This window comes from Hyla sarda, chromosome 5 (genome assembly GCF_029499605.1).
Source record: "Hyla sarda isolate aHylSar1 chromosome 5, aHylSar1.hap1, whole genome shotgun sequence".
In the NCBI taxonomy this organism is placed as follows: Eukaryota; Metazoa; Chordata; class Amphibia; order Anura; family Hylidae; genus Hyla; species Hyla sarda.
The window spans coordinates 345,856,458-345,873,529 of NC_079193.1; the positions used below are offsets into that span (position 1 = coordinate 345,856,458).

Genomic DNA, 17,072 nt, shown 5'->3' on the forward strand with positions numbered 1-17,072 from the left:
CCTGATTTGTGAAGCGTGCCAAGGAGATGAGTGAACTTCATAGTCGGTCGGTTGCTCCAATCCTACAGGATTAGAACTCCGCTCCTGACAGTAGTGGAGGGTGCTCTGTGGTTTATGACAGCCGGCCTCTACTGTGATTATATGGGCTCGGCTTTGGAGCCTATGAACATACTGTTATGGGTATACCCATCAATGAGTGTTTAAAGGGGTACTCCGGTGCTTAGACATCTTATCCCCTATCCAAAGGGACCCCCGTGATCTTGCACGCGGCACCCCGTTTGTAATCAGTCCCCGGAGCGTGTTCTCTCTGGGACTGATTACCGGTGACTACAGGGCGGGCGGCGTGTGATGTCACGCCCCCACCCCCGTGTGATGTCACGCTTCGCCCCTCAATGCAAGCCTACGGGAGGGGGCGTGATAGCTGTCATGCCCCCTCCCGTAGGCTTGCATTGAGGGGCGGAGCGTGACATCACACGGGGCGGGGGCGTGACGTCACACGCCGCCCACCCTGTAATCGCCGGTAATCAGTCCCGGAGCAAACATGCTCCGGGGACTGATTACAAACGGGGTGCCACGTGCATGATTTTGGGGGTCCCCAGCGGCGGGACTCCCGCGATCAGGCATCTTATCCCCTATCCTTTGGATAGGGGATAAGATGTCTAAGCACCGGAGTACCCCTTTAATACCTTTCAGCTATGTATACATACATTCACGTCATATAGCAGGAAGAGGTTAGATCTAGGTAAATTTCAAAGGGTGAACTAACTAGAGTGAAATTACACAAAAATTTGCAGAATTGCGCAAAACTAAATAAGTCAGCTACCACTGCATAAGTCAAAGCACATTTGACTTCATCCTAAGAAATTTTGCAAAAAATAAATAAATAAATCAATAATACATTTACCAATATTTTTGCAGAAATTTCTGTTTGCACAAACATTTGCGACAAATGTACAAAAAAAACTGCATTAGTGTACTGATAAATTCCTCCCTACATAAAATCTGTCTTCTATTGCAGTCTCTAAAAATAATGTAAATTTTGATTTTAGGCTCCAGCATTGTACCTTACCTTACAAAACGTTTGACACACCCAAGTGGATGGATGGCCTTGTTACCCAATGCAAATTCCTACAACTGGTATTTCAGCAATGTTGATTTCATCACAGACATCACCTACTCATCTACCTTCTATGGATTTAAGGTAAATTCAAGACATTTTGGGGGGCATTAATGCTCTAAAGTCGTACTATTTTTGTGCATAAATGGTGATATTTGCTAAAAAAAACAAAAACAAAAAAACAACACAATTCCTGCACAATTTATGCAACTTGAATTCACGTTAAGAGGGCGTAAAGGAGCATTAAAGGAGTCAATGAAAACATATTTTTGCAGTTGGATACCTTTGTACGTAAGATCTTCAATAACTTGTCATGTGATTGTATTATATATAGAGTGAGGACTACGTGCTGATATCCCATAAGCTTACTCAGGAGGCTGACATGTTCCAAATAATTGATATTCGCAATGGATCTAAACAGCCATTGAGCTGGAGCAATAACAGCAATGGAGACTGGTACTTTGCTGCTAACACAACTACAGTGACTTATCTAGGTATGTGCATTTACGTGGTACTGTTAATCAGTATTACTCATTAAATTTGTCTGGCTATAGAGCAGAGGGCATCTAAAAATTAGTACTGTCTTTTTTTTAATAAAGGGGTATTACAATGGAAAACAAATGTTTTTAAATCAACTTGTGCCAGAAAATTAAACAGATTTGTAAATTACTTCTTTTTAAAAATCTTAATCCATCCAGTACTTATCAGCTACAGAGAAAGTTGTGTAGATATTTTCCATCTGACCACAGTGCTCTTTTACTGCCACTTCTGGCTGTATGAGGAACTGTCCAAAGCAGGAGCAAATAACCATAGATTTTTAAATAGAAGTAGTTTACAAATAATTTAAACTTTCTGACACCAGTTAAATTAAAAACATTAGATTTTCTCCGAAGTACCCCATTTTGGCCATAAAGCGTTACTTTCATTAGAAACAATGTTTTTCCATTTAATACTTCCTTAAAAACATAGCATTTTCCTAAAATACTTCATAAAAAAAATGTGATTGCTAAAGATGTGAAAAAAGGGTTTAAAAAAAATGGCCACTAGGGGGTCTCTGTCTATTTACTTTTGCAGACGAACACTGAAAATCCAGCCTTTATAGTCCTTTAGTCTGTGGGGAGGGGGAGGGAGGTGTGGTTATCTCCATTATGTTCCTCAGAGCACAGACAAGATGCAGAAAGCCTGCAGTCTTTAAGAGGAGCATTTCCATGCACAGTGACAAGCAATACAAGGTGCTAAACTATTGTTTATATGCAAAATGGTTTCTCTTTGGTCATTTTAGGAACTTATTTCTTTTGTATTTAAACCATTTAGTTTCCACATGGCTGCTTTAGGGTTATAAAAAGCAAGCATTTTGGTTTCAAAGCTGTGAAAATGTAAAAATCAAATTTTGTCACAAAATGCAGGTTTTTCCTTGCACCATATACAGTAGTTTCACATGGCTGCATTAGAGTTATATAGAGCATGCATTTAGGTAGAAAATTTTGCAAATGTAAAAATATTTGTGCAAGGGACAAGGGAGGGGGAGGAGAGTAGGGAGGGCTGAAGGAGCTCATCATGCCCCAGGTGAAACACCCCCAGGCTCCCAGAGGAATTTAGAAAGACTCATCACAGTAATACATAGATCAAAAGGTATTTTACATATTAACACATGCATGTTATTATGCCTACAGGTCTTAGGGCACATTACTACACTGTGAGAAAACAAAAGATATCTCAGTCCTCTAGGTTTATATAAGTGAAATTAGTGGAGAAAGATAAGTGTAAAAAAAAAAAAAAATATATATATATATATATATATATATATATATGTATACAGCAACAGAAGAATGCAGCAGCACACTGCCAGCACAAAGATATAGGTGTAACATGAATATGCAGTTAAAACATGGAGAGCTATACAGCTATGGTGTAATAGATGCAAATGTGAAACTATGAAATAGTGAGGCACTTAGCTCGCAAATTTGTCTCCGCCGGCGGTCAAATGCTGTATATCTAGCCTAGTAGCGTGCACCTGTAGGCCAGGTCCATATAATAGTTTGGTATCAACTAAAGTGCTGGCTGACTTATTCTTTGTCTTTATATATATATATATATATATATATATATAATAAAAAATATGTGATATTAAAGGAGTACTCTGCTGCTCAGCATTTGAAACAAACTCTTCTGAACGCTGGAGCCGGTGTCGGGAGCTCGTGACATCATAGCCCCGCCCCCTCAATGCAAGTCTATGAGAGGGGGCGTTTTCTACCTTCTGATTATCTTGTTTTCTACCTTCGGATTATCAGTCTATTTGTTCTGCAGATAACAGAGAAGCCTGCCAGTGGTGCACAACGGGCATTAACTGTTGCTATTTTTTGGTTGTTATCCACTATACCATCAATGATCTCACTTGTGGGGACTATAAATCCCAGCATGCCCTACAAATACCGGCAATAACAGTCACTACCCACATTTGTTATCTACTATACCACCAATGATTATATTAAGTGGGTATATGCTATATATGGATATTTCCTAAAGAATTTACCCACAGAGACTACAAATCCCAGTTGCCCTAAAAAGTACTGATCAAGCTGTATCACACAAAAGGCAGTTACCGTTCCGAGGCTGGTTATATTCTAGATCCCAGCTTATTCTGAACAAATAAGATATATACAAGCAGCATTTTATATATTCTTATTGTTTTATGATTGTATTTTATACAAATTAATATATGTATTGGTTGTCACAAGGGCCCTGTGACTACACCGCCTAGTTCACCAATATCTTAATAAATGCATTGATATTGTATCCATTTAGGTTACTTATTTGCATAGAAAATTATTCAAATTACTTACTATTTTCCAATACCATTACCTGTATACCTAGTTCTTAATATCACATATTTTTAATATTTATTTATATATATATATATATATATATATATATATATATATAATTTAGTTTTTTTTTACACTTATCTTTCTTCACTAATTTCACTTATATAACCTAGAGGACTGAGATATATTTTGTTTTCTCACTTTGTCTATACACTCCTGGGGTGTGGGAGTCCATCTCAGTAACCTCAGAATTATAATAAGTGAGCTGCATCCAGCCCACACCTATACATTACTACACTGATTTAAGCATTTTTTTTTCTTACTAATGACAGTAACGCTTTATGGACACTTCATTTTTGCATTTTCGTTTTTTTTCCTCCTCACCTTCTAAGAGGCATTACTTTAGTTTTCCATCCACAGACCCATATAAGGGCTTGTTTTTTGTGCGAACAGTTGCACTTTGTAATGACACCTTTAATTTTACCATCAAATGTATGGCACAATAAAAAAAAAAAAAAATATTCATGTTAGAAATTGATTAAAAGTTGCAAAATTGTGGTTTTCTTGAGTTTCTTTTTTACGCTGTACATTTTATAGTAAAAATGACATGTTTTCTTTATTCTGTGAGTCAATACGATTATAATAATTCCCATATTTACATGCTTTTCTATTATTGTACTGCCTTAAAAAAAATCCTCAAACTTTGTTTTAGCAAAATCACTCTATTCTGACCACCTATAATGTTCTCATTTTTCAGTATATGGGGGTGTATGAGGGATAATTTTTGTGCTGTGATCTGTAGTTTTTATTGTTACCATGTTTGCATATATGTGACTTTGTGATCACTTTTTATTTAATTTTTTCTGTGATGTGACAAAAAGCATAACTTTTTGACTTTTTCCTTTACACAGTTATGCCATTCACCATATAGGATCATTAACATTTTATTTTAATGGTTTGGTTATTTACGCATGTGCGTATACCAAATATGTTGATTTATTTATTTTTTACATTTCGTTTGGTAAAATACTTAACTGTCCTATGCATATGCATAGCACTGACCAGTGTTATCTGTGATCTACTTTTCTGGTCTGCTAGTAGAAGACTGCAGGAGCCAAAGCAGGTGAGTGGAGCTCCGCCGGCCATCTTAACACATTGGACCCTCCGTGATTGCACCATGGATGGTACGATGAGTGTCTTAACACCACTGCAATACTTCAGATACCTTCATCAGTGTTGAGAAGCCAGCAGCCGGCTGGTTAGAATCACCGTGTTGGGCGACGCTGTTATCGCTGAATCTGGCTGCCTACATGTATGTTGCTGTGGCTAAGTCCGCACCGCAGCGTACATGTATGCCACGTGTCCTCTAGGGGTTAATGTTAAATTGGTCTCATTTGATACACGCTCCGCTTAAAGTGGTTCTCTGTTTTGGGTAACCCACTCCTAGTTAGAAGGGTTTACCGACAATGCGGATCTGTAGGGAAATCTGTCAGTCAAGGTATGTTTACACTATAAAATTTCAATGGGATTCTGCTGCATAATGCACACTGCGGAATTTTGGAAATTCTAATTCCTGACTCAGCTGAATAAACACGTTCATTATTTTGGCAGAAATCTGCAAGGATTGCATTGCCATCAATAGTGACGGTGCATGTTCATGCAGTCATATTGTTCCTGGACTTCATCAGCACCCATTACAGATGAAATCTAGACTGGAATATCTTCAGACAAAGATTTTGTAGTGTAAACATACCCTATGATTTTAATTTCCCTGTAGCCACAGAGAGAAGTAATTACTACACAGCACCCATCTAAATGAAGGAGTTGTCTGTGTAATGCAGGGCCATGATCTAAGATCCTCAAGGATTATGCCATTTATATAGGGTCCACAGATGACAGAGGCTTTAGCTCAGGTTTGCTCCATCCTCACATTCCTGACTCTCCAAATCTTCCAGTATCTAATGGTAACAACAGGAGGTCAGACTCCTTCTAGCTCCCAGACCCCTCTTCACCCCTTCAAGCTCCATCTGCTATCTCTATGGGATCAGGATATATAGCAGTTATACACCTCCCCTAAGGCTATGTTCATACAGTATATTGATTTTCTTGCTGTTTTTTTCTGTTTTTGCTGTGGTTTTCCCCAAATCATGGGAAAAAATTGTGAGTGTACCACAATTGTGCAAATTATGGTAAACATTTTTAATTCTTTTGATGATTTTGGAAAATCACTGCAAACAGGAAAGGCTTTGTTCACACATTTTGGTCTAATAAATGCACATGTTTCTGGAGGTCAGCGCTCATCGGCATGTCTTAGTGTCACATATAGGCAGGGAAGCAGTGCAGTGCTGATCTCACCCACTCCCTCCATCCCTGCCTATTTGCCCTAAAGAGCGGATCAACAACCACGGTGACAGTCCCTCCCTAGGTATATGATGGAAGTCACTGTTAACAAAATAAACTACAATACAGACACAGGTCAGGATACAGTAAGGGAGCACATAGACTAACAGAAATAATATCTAAAATACACACACAGTGGCCCAGATTTATCAAACTGTGTGAGAGAAAAATGGAGTGATTTTCCCACAGCAACCAATCACAGCTCAGCTAATGAGCTCTGGTTAAGTGAAAGCGGAGCTGTGATTGGATGCTATGGGAAAATCCCTCCACTTTCTCTCACACAGTTTAAAAAATCTGGGCCAATGAGTCAATGTCCACTAGCCGAGTAAATACCAGGAGTTGTCAAAGGTGCAAAGTTGCAAATACAGAGAAGAGTCAGGAAGCCAAACTAGAAAGTTAAGATCATGAATACAGATAATAAACGCTAGTTACTTGAGCGAGCTCTTTCACAGGCAAGGCTTGAAAGCAGAGTGCAGGATTATATACTGTATGCAACAAACAGGTGAACTAACAAGGTCAGCTGACCAGTCCAGAGCTAGGTGTAGCCACAGCAACCAGATAACCAAACACTCTCAGGGATGTTTAACCTGTCAAGTTCTTACAATTAACTCTTGAATTACCGCAGTTATCCAAGAAAACGGGTTGGATCATTCATATCTGATTTAATGAGCCATTTGCAGTTCCACTGTACCGGCCATGTTTTCACAAGTTGCAGTTTATAAGCAGTACCACAGCTAATGATTGCATGCATTTTTTTCTGTGAATGACCGAATTCACAGTAAAAAGGTACATTTAACTGTGATTTACATAATTTGAATAATCACGATAAACACACCATTTTAACAGCAATTTTGGTCATTTGCTGCAAAACCGCATGCAATAAACAACACGTGTAAACACAGCCTATAATGTAAAATTTAGTCAAAATTCTATGTGTGAACACAACCCAAAAATGCCAAATCTCCATAAAACATCTCAATTGTAATTATAGGGCAAATCACTATTTCCCTGACATCCTAACCAGCAGCACAACTGGGGTGTTTCTGCCCCTGTGAAGCTGGCAGGATGGTGAAAGTTTTAATTCCACAAGAGTAATTAATGTTAATTACTCCCCTTATATAAGGCCTTCTCCCAAAGGCCACGTTGCTTTTTTCCTGTCCTGTGCTGGACAGCAGGACGGCGCAGGCTCTTACTTTTTTGAGCCTGCACGGAATATATATATATATATATATATATTATATATATATATATAAATTTTTTATTTTTCTTGTAGTTATCACCTTGTATGATGGTCTCTTGTGCTGTCTTCTTGGCGCGTTTTCTGTGGAGGGTCAGTGTTCCCTCCTCGGGTCTCCTGCCGCTTGTTTGTTCGGCACGCCAGAGCTTTGCGGGACTGGAAGTACATCATTCTTATTATTTGTTTTCTGATCTTTCCTCCCTGCACGGGGAGGACCTATGCTGGATTATTTTTATAAAGATAGTTATTTCTGTTCTGTGTTGCTCCAGTAGCAGGTCATTTCCGAGGCGAGGCCTTATTTAAGATTTTGCGCCCGCTTCCCTATTTAAAGCAGCCCCTCTCTGCAGCCGGTCTCTTGCTGCCTGGGGTGCTAGAGTATAGAGATTCTGTATTTTTCCTGCTGCTGGTGCATTTAGTCTCTCTTGGCCTTTTGGCTAAGATCAAGTATAGTGTCTGTTCTTATCAGTTTCATGCCGGTTGTCCGGTCAACACCGATGTGGAGCAGGTAGGGATGGGTGCTGCATGGAGGGGACAGGTGTACCAGGACGTTTCGGGGCTGGTTCTGAGGAATCAGCTTGACGGTTGCCCCAATGTGACCAGTTTCCCTCCTGGTCTCGCCATGAGGCTGAGAGGGTCTAGAGCCTAGGTACGTTAGTGCCTCGGGGAGTACTCCCTGGGAGTATTGGCTCACTGAGTGGAAGCACTGGCACCATGAACTCTTCACCTTGGGACACTCACCTTTTGATTCTCCAGGCCTTCTTGCTAGGATCAGAGAAATTTTTATAGTTCCGGCCGGATGTCGGTGGAGTATATCTGCACACATTCACTTATTTATTTTCTGTCACTGTGTCACTTTTTGAGAGTTGTGTGTCCACAGGATTGTTAGGATGTGGTAGCCCTTCTGGGTGTCCCTCCTAGCGGTCTAGGGGAGGTTTGTGTGGCTATTAGGTTCCGCACCCCCCTGCAAAAACCCTGGGTACTCCTGCATGGGCACGATACCGACCGCTATTGGCTCTGTGGGCAGATACCTTGGCTAATGCCAAGGGGGATGCTGTGAGCATTTGTGGTCCCTTAGTAGCTTGGGCGAAAATAGACATTGAACCTGGAACCTCCCAGGTACCTTTTGGTCCAGAAGCAAAGGGTAAGGTTTGTTCGGTTGCCTCTCTCCTGTCGGAGAAGGACTTGCAATAGACCGCATCCTTTGTGCACTTTTTTTAGTGTAACACGTTTGCACTTTTTCTTGCACTATGAGTGATTCGAGAGCACATTCCCCGACTCTTAGAAATAATTTAGTCTCTCTTTAGGTAGACACTGGTGCAGCTCAGCATGCGTTCTGACCGCATTGTGTTTTTCTGTGTTTTACACTTACTTATTTGTTGTGTAGAACACCCCCTTCCAGATTCCTATGAATTTAATAGGTGTCCTGGGTGCCGGCCACCTCCTAATCCGGCTGAACCTAATGTCCAGAGCGCTCTTTCCGTTAAAAGACCTAGAATTTCTTCTAGTCCTGCCTCCATGCCCGAGGATTCTGTCATGTCAGTGAATGTTCGGTCTGAGCAGTCCGTTGAAGATGTAGTTCTTCCATCTCTTTTTCATGTAGACAAAACACAACAATTGCTTTGTTCCATCCGATCACGCGATCAGCATGTTGACCAGGGGGAAGCCTCAACATCCACTTCTAGAGGGCCCTGGAATTTCAAAGTGGATGACTCTGTTAAAAAATTGATGGTTTCTGAATGGAAACACCCTGATAAACCTCCTGTTTTTACCAGAAGATTTAAACTAATGTATACACTTCCTGAGAATGAATTGGAGTCCTGGCTCTCACCTCCTAAGGTCGATATGGTGGTCACTAAATTATCAAAGAGGGTTTTGGTTCCTGCTGATGACAGCAGTAATCTTCAGGATCCCCTGGAAAGGAAGATGGACTCCTTGCTGAGACACAATTATTTGGCAGCTTCTGCCTCTGCTAATGTTGCTGTAGCATCCTCTGAAGTCACTGAGTTTGCAAAGGATCGGGTTATCCGCATACAGTTGGACATTGAAGGGAATGTCCCCAGAGAAGAGATTCTGGACTCCTTCAAGACTTTTCTTCTTAGTTTGGACTTCCTCTATGAGGCGTCCCAACAGCATCTCAAACTAGCTGCAAAATGTATGGGCCTTGCTTCTGCAAGTAGATGTCCATTATGGTTATGTCCCTGGATGGCGGATAGCTCTTCTAAGTTCAACTTTTGCGGGCTTCCTTTTGAGCCTGGTCGGCTCTTCGGTTCTGAGTTAGACAGCATTATGAAATGTTTTGCTGACAAAAAAGGCAAGTGCTTGCCTGTGCAGACTTTTCACGGAAGAAGTAGAGGAAAGGGAGGTAGATACCAAGGCCATTATAGGTCTCAGAAGCGCCAATCTAATCGAAAGCATGGTGGTGGACGCGGTCGCGATAAAGACCGCAAATCTGACCTATGACTCTCCTCTAATTCCCACCTATGTTTTCCCTCCCCCTTCCCTTCTACGTTCTCAGGTGGAAAGTCTGTCCACTACCTTCCTCTCCAGTAGGAGGTCGTTTAAGTTTATTTCTAAATACCTGGATGCAAGAAATCCAGGATCCTTGGGTTCTAGATGTAGTCAAGTTAGGGTACAAAATAGATTTTATTTCCCCTCCTCCAAGGAAGTTTGTTTTGACCAAGTTACTACCTCAGCCAAACCAGTCCATTCTGGAGAACTCTGTTCTCCAATATTTAGAAAAACATGCGCTAGAAGTGGTTCCCCTCCTTCAGAGGGGGTCAGGAGTTTACTCCCTAATTTTCCTAGTACCTAAACCATCAGGAGATTGGCGCATGATCACTAACGCCCGTTTCTTAAACCGTTTTATAAAGAAAAAACTGTTCAGAATGTAAACCATTCGTTCAGTTATCATCATCCTGAACCCTCAAGATCTAATGGTCACCATCGACTTGAAGGATGCTTACCTTCATGTGTCTATTCATCCTGCTCACAGGAAATTCTTAAGGGTTGCTGTCACCATAAAAGGTATGTTAGAGCCTCTTAAGTTTGCTGTTTTGCCCTTCGGCATCACTTCCGCTCCCCACACCTTTACAAAGTTTGTGGCTCCGGTGGTTGCTGCTCTCAGACTAAAAGGTCTAGAGATCATTCCTTATCTAGACAACAGTTTTTTAGAATCCACTACTCTAGATGTTCTACAGACTCATCTTCATCTGGCTCTAGATTTTCTCCAGCATCTGGGCTGGATTATAAATTGGGACAAGTCTGAAATCATCCCTTCCCCCTCCAGGAAGTTCCTGGGCTTTGTAGTCAACTCCTCTCAGATGACTTTGTCTCTGACTCCAGAGAGAAGAGATCGGGTCATAAGAGCCACCGAGTTTTTGATGGTTACTTGGAGGATATTCATCTGAACCCTGATGAAGATGTTGGGTCATATGTCAGCATCTGCAGAGGCAGTTCCTTGGGCCCTTTGGCATCTCTGACCGCTTCAAGATCAAGTCTTGGCTGTCTGGAATCGCAACCCTAGAGGGTTGGAGAAAAAGTGCACTCTGTCTGCCGAAGTCCGTGCATCTCTCAGATGGTGGTCGAATCTGGCAGATGGGAAGTCCTTGATTCAACCTCGTTGGATCACTTTGACCACGGACACATCCCTTCTAGGCTGGGGAGCCCATCTAGATGAGAATCCTGTTCAGGGTACTCTCCTGCTCAGGAGAGACTTCTCTCTTCCAACTTGAAAGAGCTGAGAGCAGTTTGTCTAGCTCTCTACCACTTTGTGCCCCTTATTCTAGGGAAAGTGATAAGAGTTCGGTCAGACAACACGACAGTGGATTAATTCTCTCTTGGACAGAGACCAACCAACCCACCTTTCAGCAGTCCATATCAAGGGAGATCTCAACATAGTTGCAGACCGTCTAAGTTGCAGCCTTCCAGTCCAAGGAGAATGGTCCCTGAATAAAGACATCTTCAGGAAGATAACTCTATGGTGGGGTGTGCCAGAGATAGATCTCATGGCAACTCGTTAGAGCACCAAGGTGAGCAGGTTTTGCTCTCTTTACAAAGAGGACAATCCTGTGGCAATAGACACTCTGTCCATTCCATGGAGGTTCAGGCTGGCCTACGTATTGTGCAACACAAAAATAGAAAGACAGCCGCACATCCACCATTTATAATTTGATCTATTTGCTTCTCAGCATAATTTCAAAAACTTTGTTTGATCAAAAAGTACAAGCCCACTCGCCACGTCAAGGCCACCTCGTTAGAGTGGGTCCCTAACCTAACACTGGCGTAGCCCCCAGCGGTGACCACTGCCTCCAAGACCCCATGCCACACGGGGGGAGCAACTCAGTGGCCAGGCAGCCCCACTACTGCCCGACAAAGCACCTGGCTCTGGGCCACTCCACCCAACAGACAAAGCATCACAGAAACAACGGCCGCCACAGAGAACCACACCAGTATGAAACCTACCATGTGCTCACTGCCAGAGGGCTGAGAGAATGGTAAGAGGAAACCCTTATGCAGTTTCCTGCGTATTCCCTCCACTTTCCATGATACCAAGCACAGGCTCCTGCCTAGATCTGAGGAATCTCAATCTGACAGCCTGGAGATTGACTGGACCCTACTAGGTAGTGGCCTTTCTTCGGATGTCTTGAGAACTATTGCACACTCTAGAGCAGAGTCAACCAACAAAGCTTATTCCAGGATAAATCAAATTTTCCTTCAATGGTGTGCTAAGAAAGAGGTAGTAGCCTCAGATCCTCCTCTTTCTGCATTACTTCAATTCCTTCAGGATGGCCTTGACAACGGTCTTAGGCCATCCACTTTAAAAGTGCAAGTTTCAGCACTTTCTGCCTCTTTAGGCAGATCTTTGTTTCAAGAACCCCTAATCAGAAGGTTCCTGAAAGGAGCTGAAAGACTTAAGCCTACTGTTCTCAAACCTATTCCTCAATGGGACTTATCTACTGTTCTTAAGGGGTTGTGCTCTCCCCCCTTTGAACCTTTGGAGATAAATATGTGGATAAGTTCCTCTCAAGAAGGCGCTGGTACCCGGGGATGGAGATAAACTTCTTTATTGGCAACGCGTTTCGATCCCGAACCGGGATCTTCGTCAGGCAAACATCCCGGTTCGGGATCGAAACGCGTTGCCAATAAAGAAGTTTATCTCCATCCCCGGGTACCAGCGCCTTCTTGAGAGGAACTTATCCACGTATTTATCTCCATTGCTACTTATCGGACTGATGGACGTCACACCGGGTTGTTCCTCGTGGCAGCGGTTTCCCTTGATTTTCTACACATAGACGCTACTGTAGGTGTTGTGCTCTGAGCGCAACACCCATGGGTAAGAACCCATCTTTACGTTAACCCTTTATCATTTTCAAACGGTCCTCACTAGGGGCGCACCTCCTGTTGTTTTTTCTCGTTTATATATTACCCTTTGAACCTTTGGAAGAAGTCGACTTTAGGTATTTATCCCTTAAAGTCATCTTTTTATTGGTCATAACCTCAGCCAAAAGGATTGGCGAGCTTCAGGCTCTTTTGGCTTTTGAGCCTTATACACTCTTTTACCTACCTTTGTTCCCAAGGCCAATCAGGCCATTTCTCTATAAGTTTTGTGTCCTAATCCATCCTTTACCGAGGAAGTCGCAAATCATGCCTTTCAAGAGTCCTCAGAATTTACATCTCACAAACTGGAGAACTCAGAAGTTCCGAGAACTTTCTAGTATGTTTTTGAGGGAAGAACAAAGGTCTTAAAGCCTCAAAACCCTCTCTGAGCAGATTGGTCAAAGAGGCAATCTGGGAGACTTTTGTAGCCCAGAAGTTAACTCTTCCTTCTTTTGTCACTGCTCATTCTACCCGGGCAGTAGCTACCTCTTTTGCTGAGAGAAAAGCTGTTCCTTTGAAACAAATCTGCGCTGCTGCCTCCTGAAGCATGCATAATACATTTATTTATCATTACAGGCTTAATGCCAAACGTTCGATAGAGTTGCCCTTTGGGCAATCCATCCTAAGTGCCACTTTTCCTTAGTCCCTCCCTATTTGTGTTTGTTACCTGCTAAGTCTTGTGCTGCTGGTTAGGACGACAGGGAAGCGTACATTTTTATGTAAATCTGTTTTCCCTTAGTCCTAACAGCAGTACACAAATATCCTGCCCTTATTTATGAATTTTCTCTTGTTATTTAAAGGGGTACTCCGCTGCCCTGCTTCGAAAGCTCCGCTACCCAGTGTCCAGAAGTTTATTGTTCTGAATGCTGCGTGCAGGCTTCTGTGTTCAAGGCCGCCCCTCGTGACGTCACGCCTGCCACCCCTAAACTTTCATTGAGGGGGCGGGGGTGATGTCATGAGGGGCAGAAGCCCACACGCAGTGTTCGGAACAACAAACTTCCGGATGCTGGGGAGCGGAGCTTCAGAAGCAGGGCAGCGGAGTACCCCTTTAAGCAACATGGCCTTTGGGAGGAGTTCTTATATAGGGGGAGTAATTAACTTTAATTACTTGGGCGGAATTAAAAATTCCACCATCCTGCCAGCTTCACAGGGACAGAAACACCCTACTTGTGCTGCTGTTAGGACAAATTTACATAAAATAAATTTACATAAAATTAACGCTTCTCTAAAATTCACTTTAAGTAATAAAAAAAAATGCATAAGAACCACATAGTGTGAACTGTCCCCAATCCACTTATGTCTAATGAGTTGACCTGGGTGATCTTCAGCACTAGCAGCCTAATGAGATGACCAGGAGAGAAGATGAAACTTCCCACCCAAAACCAGAGGATTCATGGGAGATGTAGGCTGCATTACATTGCGGTTTTGTAAATCAAGATGGAGCAATAAAGGGATACACCAGAAATGTTACATTATTCTCTAATGCTACCCTATGCTGTGCTATATAAGCATAGAAAAAATTCTTGAATGTTTCTTTAAAAAAAAAAAAAAAAGACGTCAAGTCCTGGTAAAAATAGTTGTTATAAGCATTGAACATTGATGTATTTATAGAATTCTTATTCACATTATTTTTTTGCTCCTAGTCTCTGGAAAACACAGAGTTCTGAGGCGTTCTGTGGCTGGGATGCTGGACACAGCTATGTCAAACACCAATGTAAACTTTAAGGTCTACCAATGCTATTTTAAGAGCTGTATTGCACCTCCTGTAACTCAAGCTCCAGTCACCAATACTCTAAGGTAACTTGTAGATCACCATTTGTAATTCTCTATTTGTCAGAAAATATCTGGAGGTTGTGCTTTACAAATCCTGAGGGAGTCTTTAAAATTAAGTTATTTAGTAACATGATTGAGCAATGATGTACATACCTCATAGATAGGTGACTGCTATAGAGATTATGACCCTCATCCTCCTTATTTGTGTGTATTATAAACAAGACTGGGGCATCAATGGGACTTCCACATTAGTAAAAATGGGAAAAAGGAAGCAGTTTAGGAACGAAGTCCACAAGTCAGCTTTGTTCAGGAAGCTCCAGACATTTCTTTTGCTAGTATGGTGACATAAACAAGCACCATAGAAAAGAATACAAAAAAAACAACGTAGGGGGGAGCAGTCATTCCATATTTCTATTATTTCTATGTTTAATTAGAGGGAAGTAGCAAACAAAGTTGGTCAAGATTTGAGACTTTACCAGAAATAACATCTCGTCCCCTTCTTCATCCTGATTTGTTCTCCTGGGTTACTGATAACACTATGGGCTTCTGAGATGGGCTCCTGCAAAGTGTCATTAAACAAAATGTTTAGAGTAACCAGCCACTCTTCTAGAGCAATGTTTATTATTTCTCTTATGTAAGGTCATTGTGTATGTCCTCCGTAGGTAAATTATAAGGAGTGGACATTCACTACCCACCATTATGCACTTTTTTTGTTGTAATTGATTCTTACAGAATGTCTGGACAGCGTTTAAACTTTTTATTTCATGAAGATAATATCATTATATGTATATTTCAAATATTTTTAATATGGTTAATTTTTTTTTATATTTTTGTCCCTACAGCTATTGTCTGTGTGTCTCTGTGAGGAGACCAAATACAGGAAGTGCGGACAGGACAATCAGGGCTCTGTACAGTGAGGACAAGCAGGGCTCTGTACACTGAGGACAAGCAGGGCTCTGTACACTGAGGACATAGCAGGGCTCTGTACACTGAGGACAAGCAGGGCTCTGTACACTGAGGACAAGCAGGGCTCTGTACACTAAGGAAAAGCAGGGCTATGTACACTGCGGACAAGTGGGATTCTGTACACTGAGAGCAAGCGGAGTTCTGTACACTGAGAACAAGCAGTGCTCTGTACACTGAGGACAAGCAGGGCTCTGTACACTGAGGACAAGCAGTGCTCTGTAAACTGAGGACAAGCAGGGCTCTGTACAGTGAGGACAAGCAGTGATCTGTACACTGAGGACAAGCAGGGCTCTGTAATCTGAGGACAAGCAGGGCTCTGTACAGTGAGAAAAAGCAGGGCTCTGTACAGTGAGAACAAGCAGGGCTCTGTACAGTGAGAACAAGCAGGGCTCTGTACAGTGAGAACAAGCCGGGCTCTGTACACTGAGGAGAAGCAGGGCTCTGTACACTGAGGACAAGCAGGGCTCTGAACACTGAGGACAAACAGGGTTCTGTACAATGAGGACAAGCAGGGCTCTGTACACTGAGGACAAGCAGGGCTTTGTGCAGTGAGGCTCTATGACATGTTCCCAGCTCACACATCAGAATAATTGACAGGCCAGAAGCCTGAACAGAGCCCTGATTGTCCACCCTCACTTTCTGTATTTGGACTTCTCATTAAGATACACATGCAATAGCTGCAGGGACAGCATTTTATCAACCAATATTATACCAAATTTTTAATCAATGTGTATTACAAATATACATATAGTATAATCTATATTATATAAAAAGCTTTTGTTATTGACAGGTACACTTTAAACATATTTTCTGCACATCTGGAAGAATTTTTATTTCTAATAATCTTATCATGTTTTTAATAATTTAAAGATAACCAATTTCAGACATAAGAAAGCTAATAACTATCATTTTCTTTCTTTATAAGTGGCGGCGGAGGAACAGGAACACCTAGTTGCACTATATGGTATGTTTATTTGCTACTCCCTAAATAAACAGCTGGATAAATAAAGAAAACTGTTTACACTGGTTTTTATGTCATCTGAAAAATCTGGCCCACATATTTTTGATGCAGATTCCAATTTATACACATTAATTAATTTCCTTAATACACCATTAATGCTGAGCAAAGGCCTATTTATTCAGAGTAAGACGCAGACAGAGGGATGATCGGATTTATTAAGCAGCTTCACATAAAAAAAAAAGAGGGCCCAATTTAAGGTTAGTCAGGGCAATGTCAGAAAATATTTTTGTAACTGTGTAAATGCTTTAACCAAACGTTTAGCATATGCAGTTGGTAAATTCTCAGTATGTGAATGTGAACTTGCCTTGGATAAATATATATCTATCTTATTATAAAAAATAACAATGAAAAATAAGG

The 17,072-nt window shown here is 41.6% G+C and overlaps 1 protein-coding gene, 1 long non-coding RNA gene and 1 pseudogene across 3 annotated transcripts in view; 2 read left to right on the top strand and 1 right to left on the bottom strand.

Annotated features, from left to right (window-relative positions):
- The window catches only part of LOC130274357 (fibrocystin-L-like), a 352,807-nt gene that overhangs the window by 264,260 nt on the left and 71,475 nt on the right, over window positions 1-17,072 (top strand). Inside the window, exons 52-55 of the mRNA XM_056522609.1 lie at window positions 1,050-1,201; window positions 1,452-1,611; window positions 14,599-14,752; window positions 16,620-16,658. Of these exons, the coding sequence (XP_056378584.1) occupies window positions 1,050-1,201; window positions 1,452-1,611; window positions 14,599-14,752; window positions 16,620-16,658 (505 nt within the window). The remainder of the gene's footprint in view (window positions 1-1,049; window positions 1,202-1,451; window positions 1,612-14,598; window positions 14,753-16,619; window positions 16,659-17,072) is intronic.
- LOC130274358 (uncharacterized) overlaps window positions 1-17,072 on the bottom strand; it is a 195,789-nt gene that overhangs the window by 100,765 nt on the left and 77,952 nt on the right. For both annotated transcript variants that reach the window (XR_008844337.1, XR_008844338.1), the window contains exon 2: window positions 15,205-15,287. This is a non-coding gene — a long non-coding RNA (uncharacterized LOC130274358). The remainder of the gene's footprint in view (window positions 1-15,204; window positions 15,288-17,072) is intronic.
- LOC130274719 (U2 spliceosomal RNA) lies at window positions 7,994-8,195 on the top strand (annotated as a pseudogene).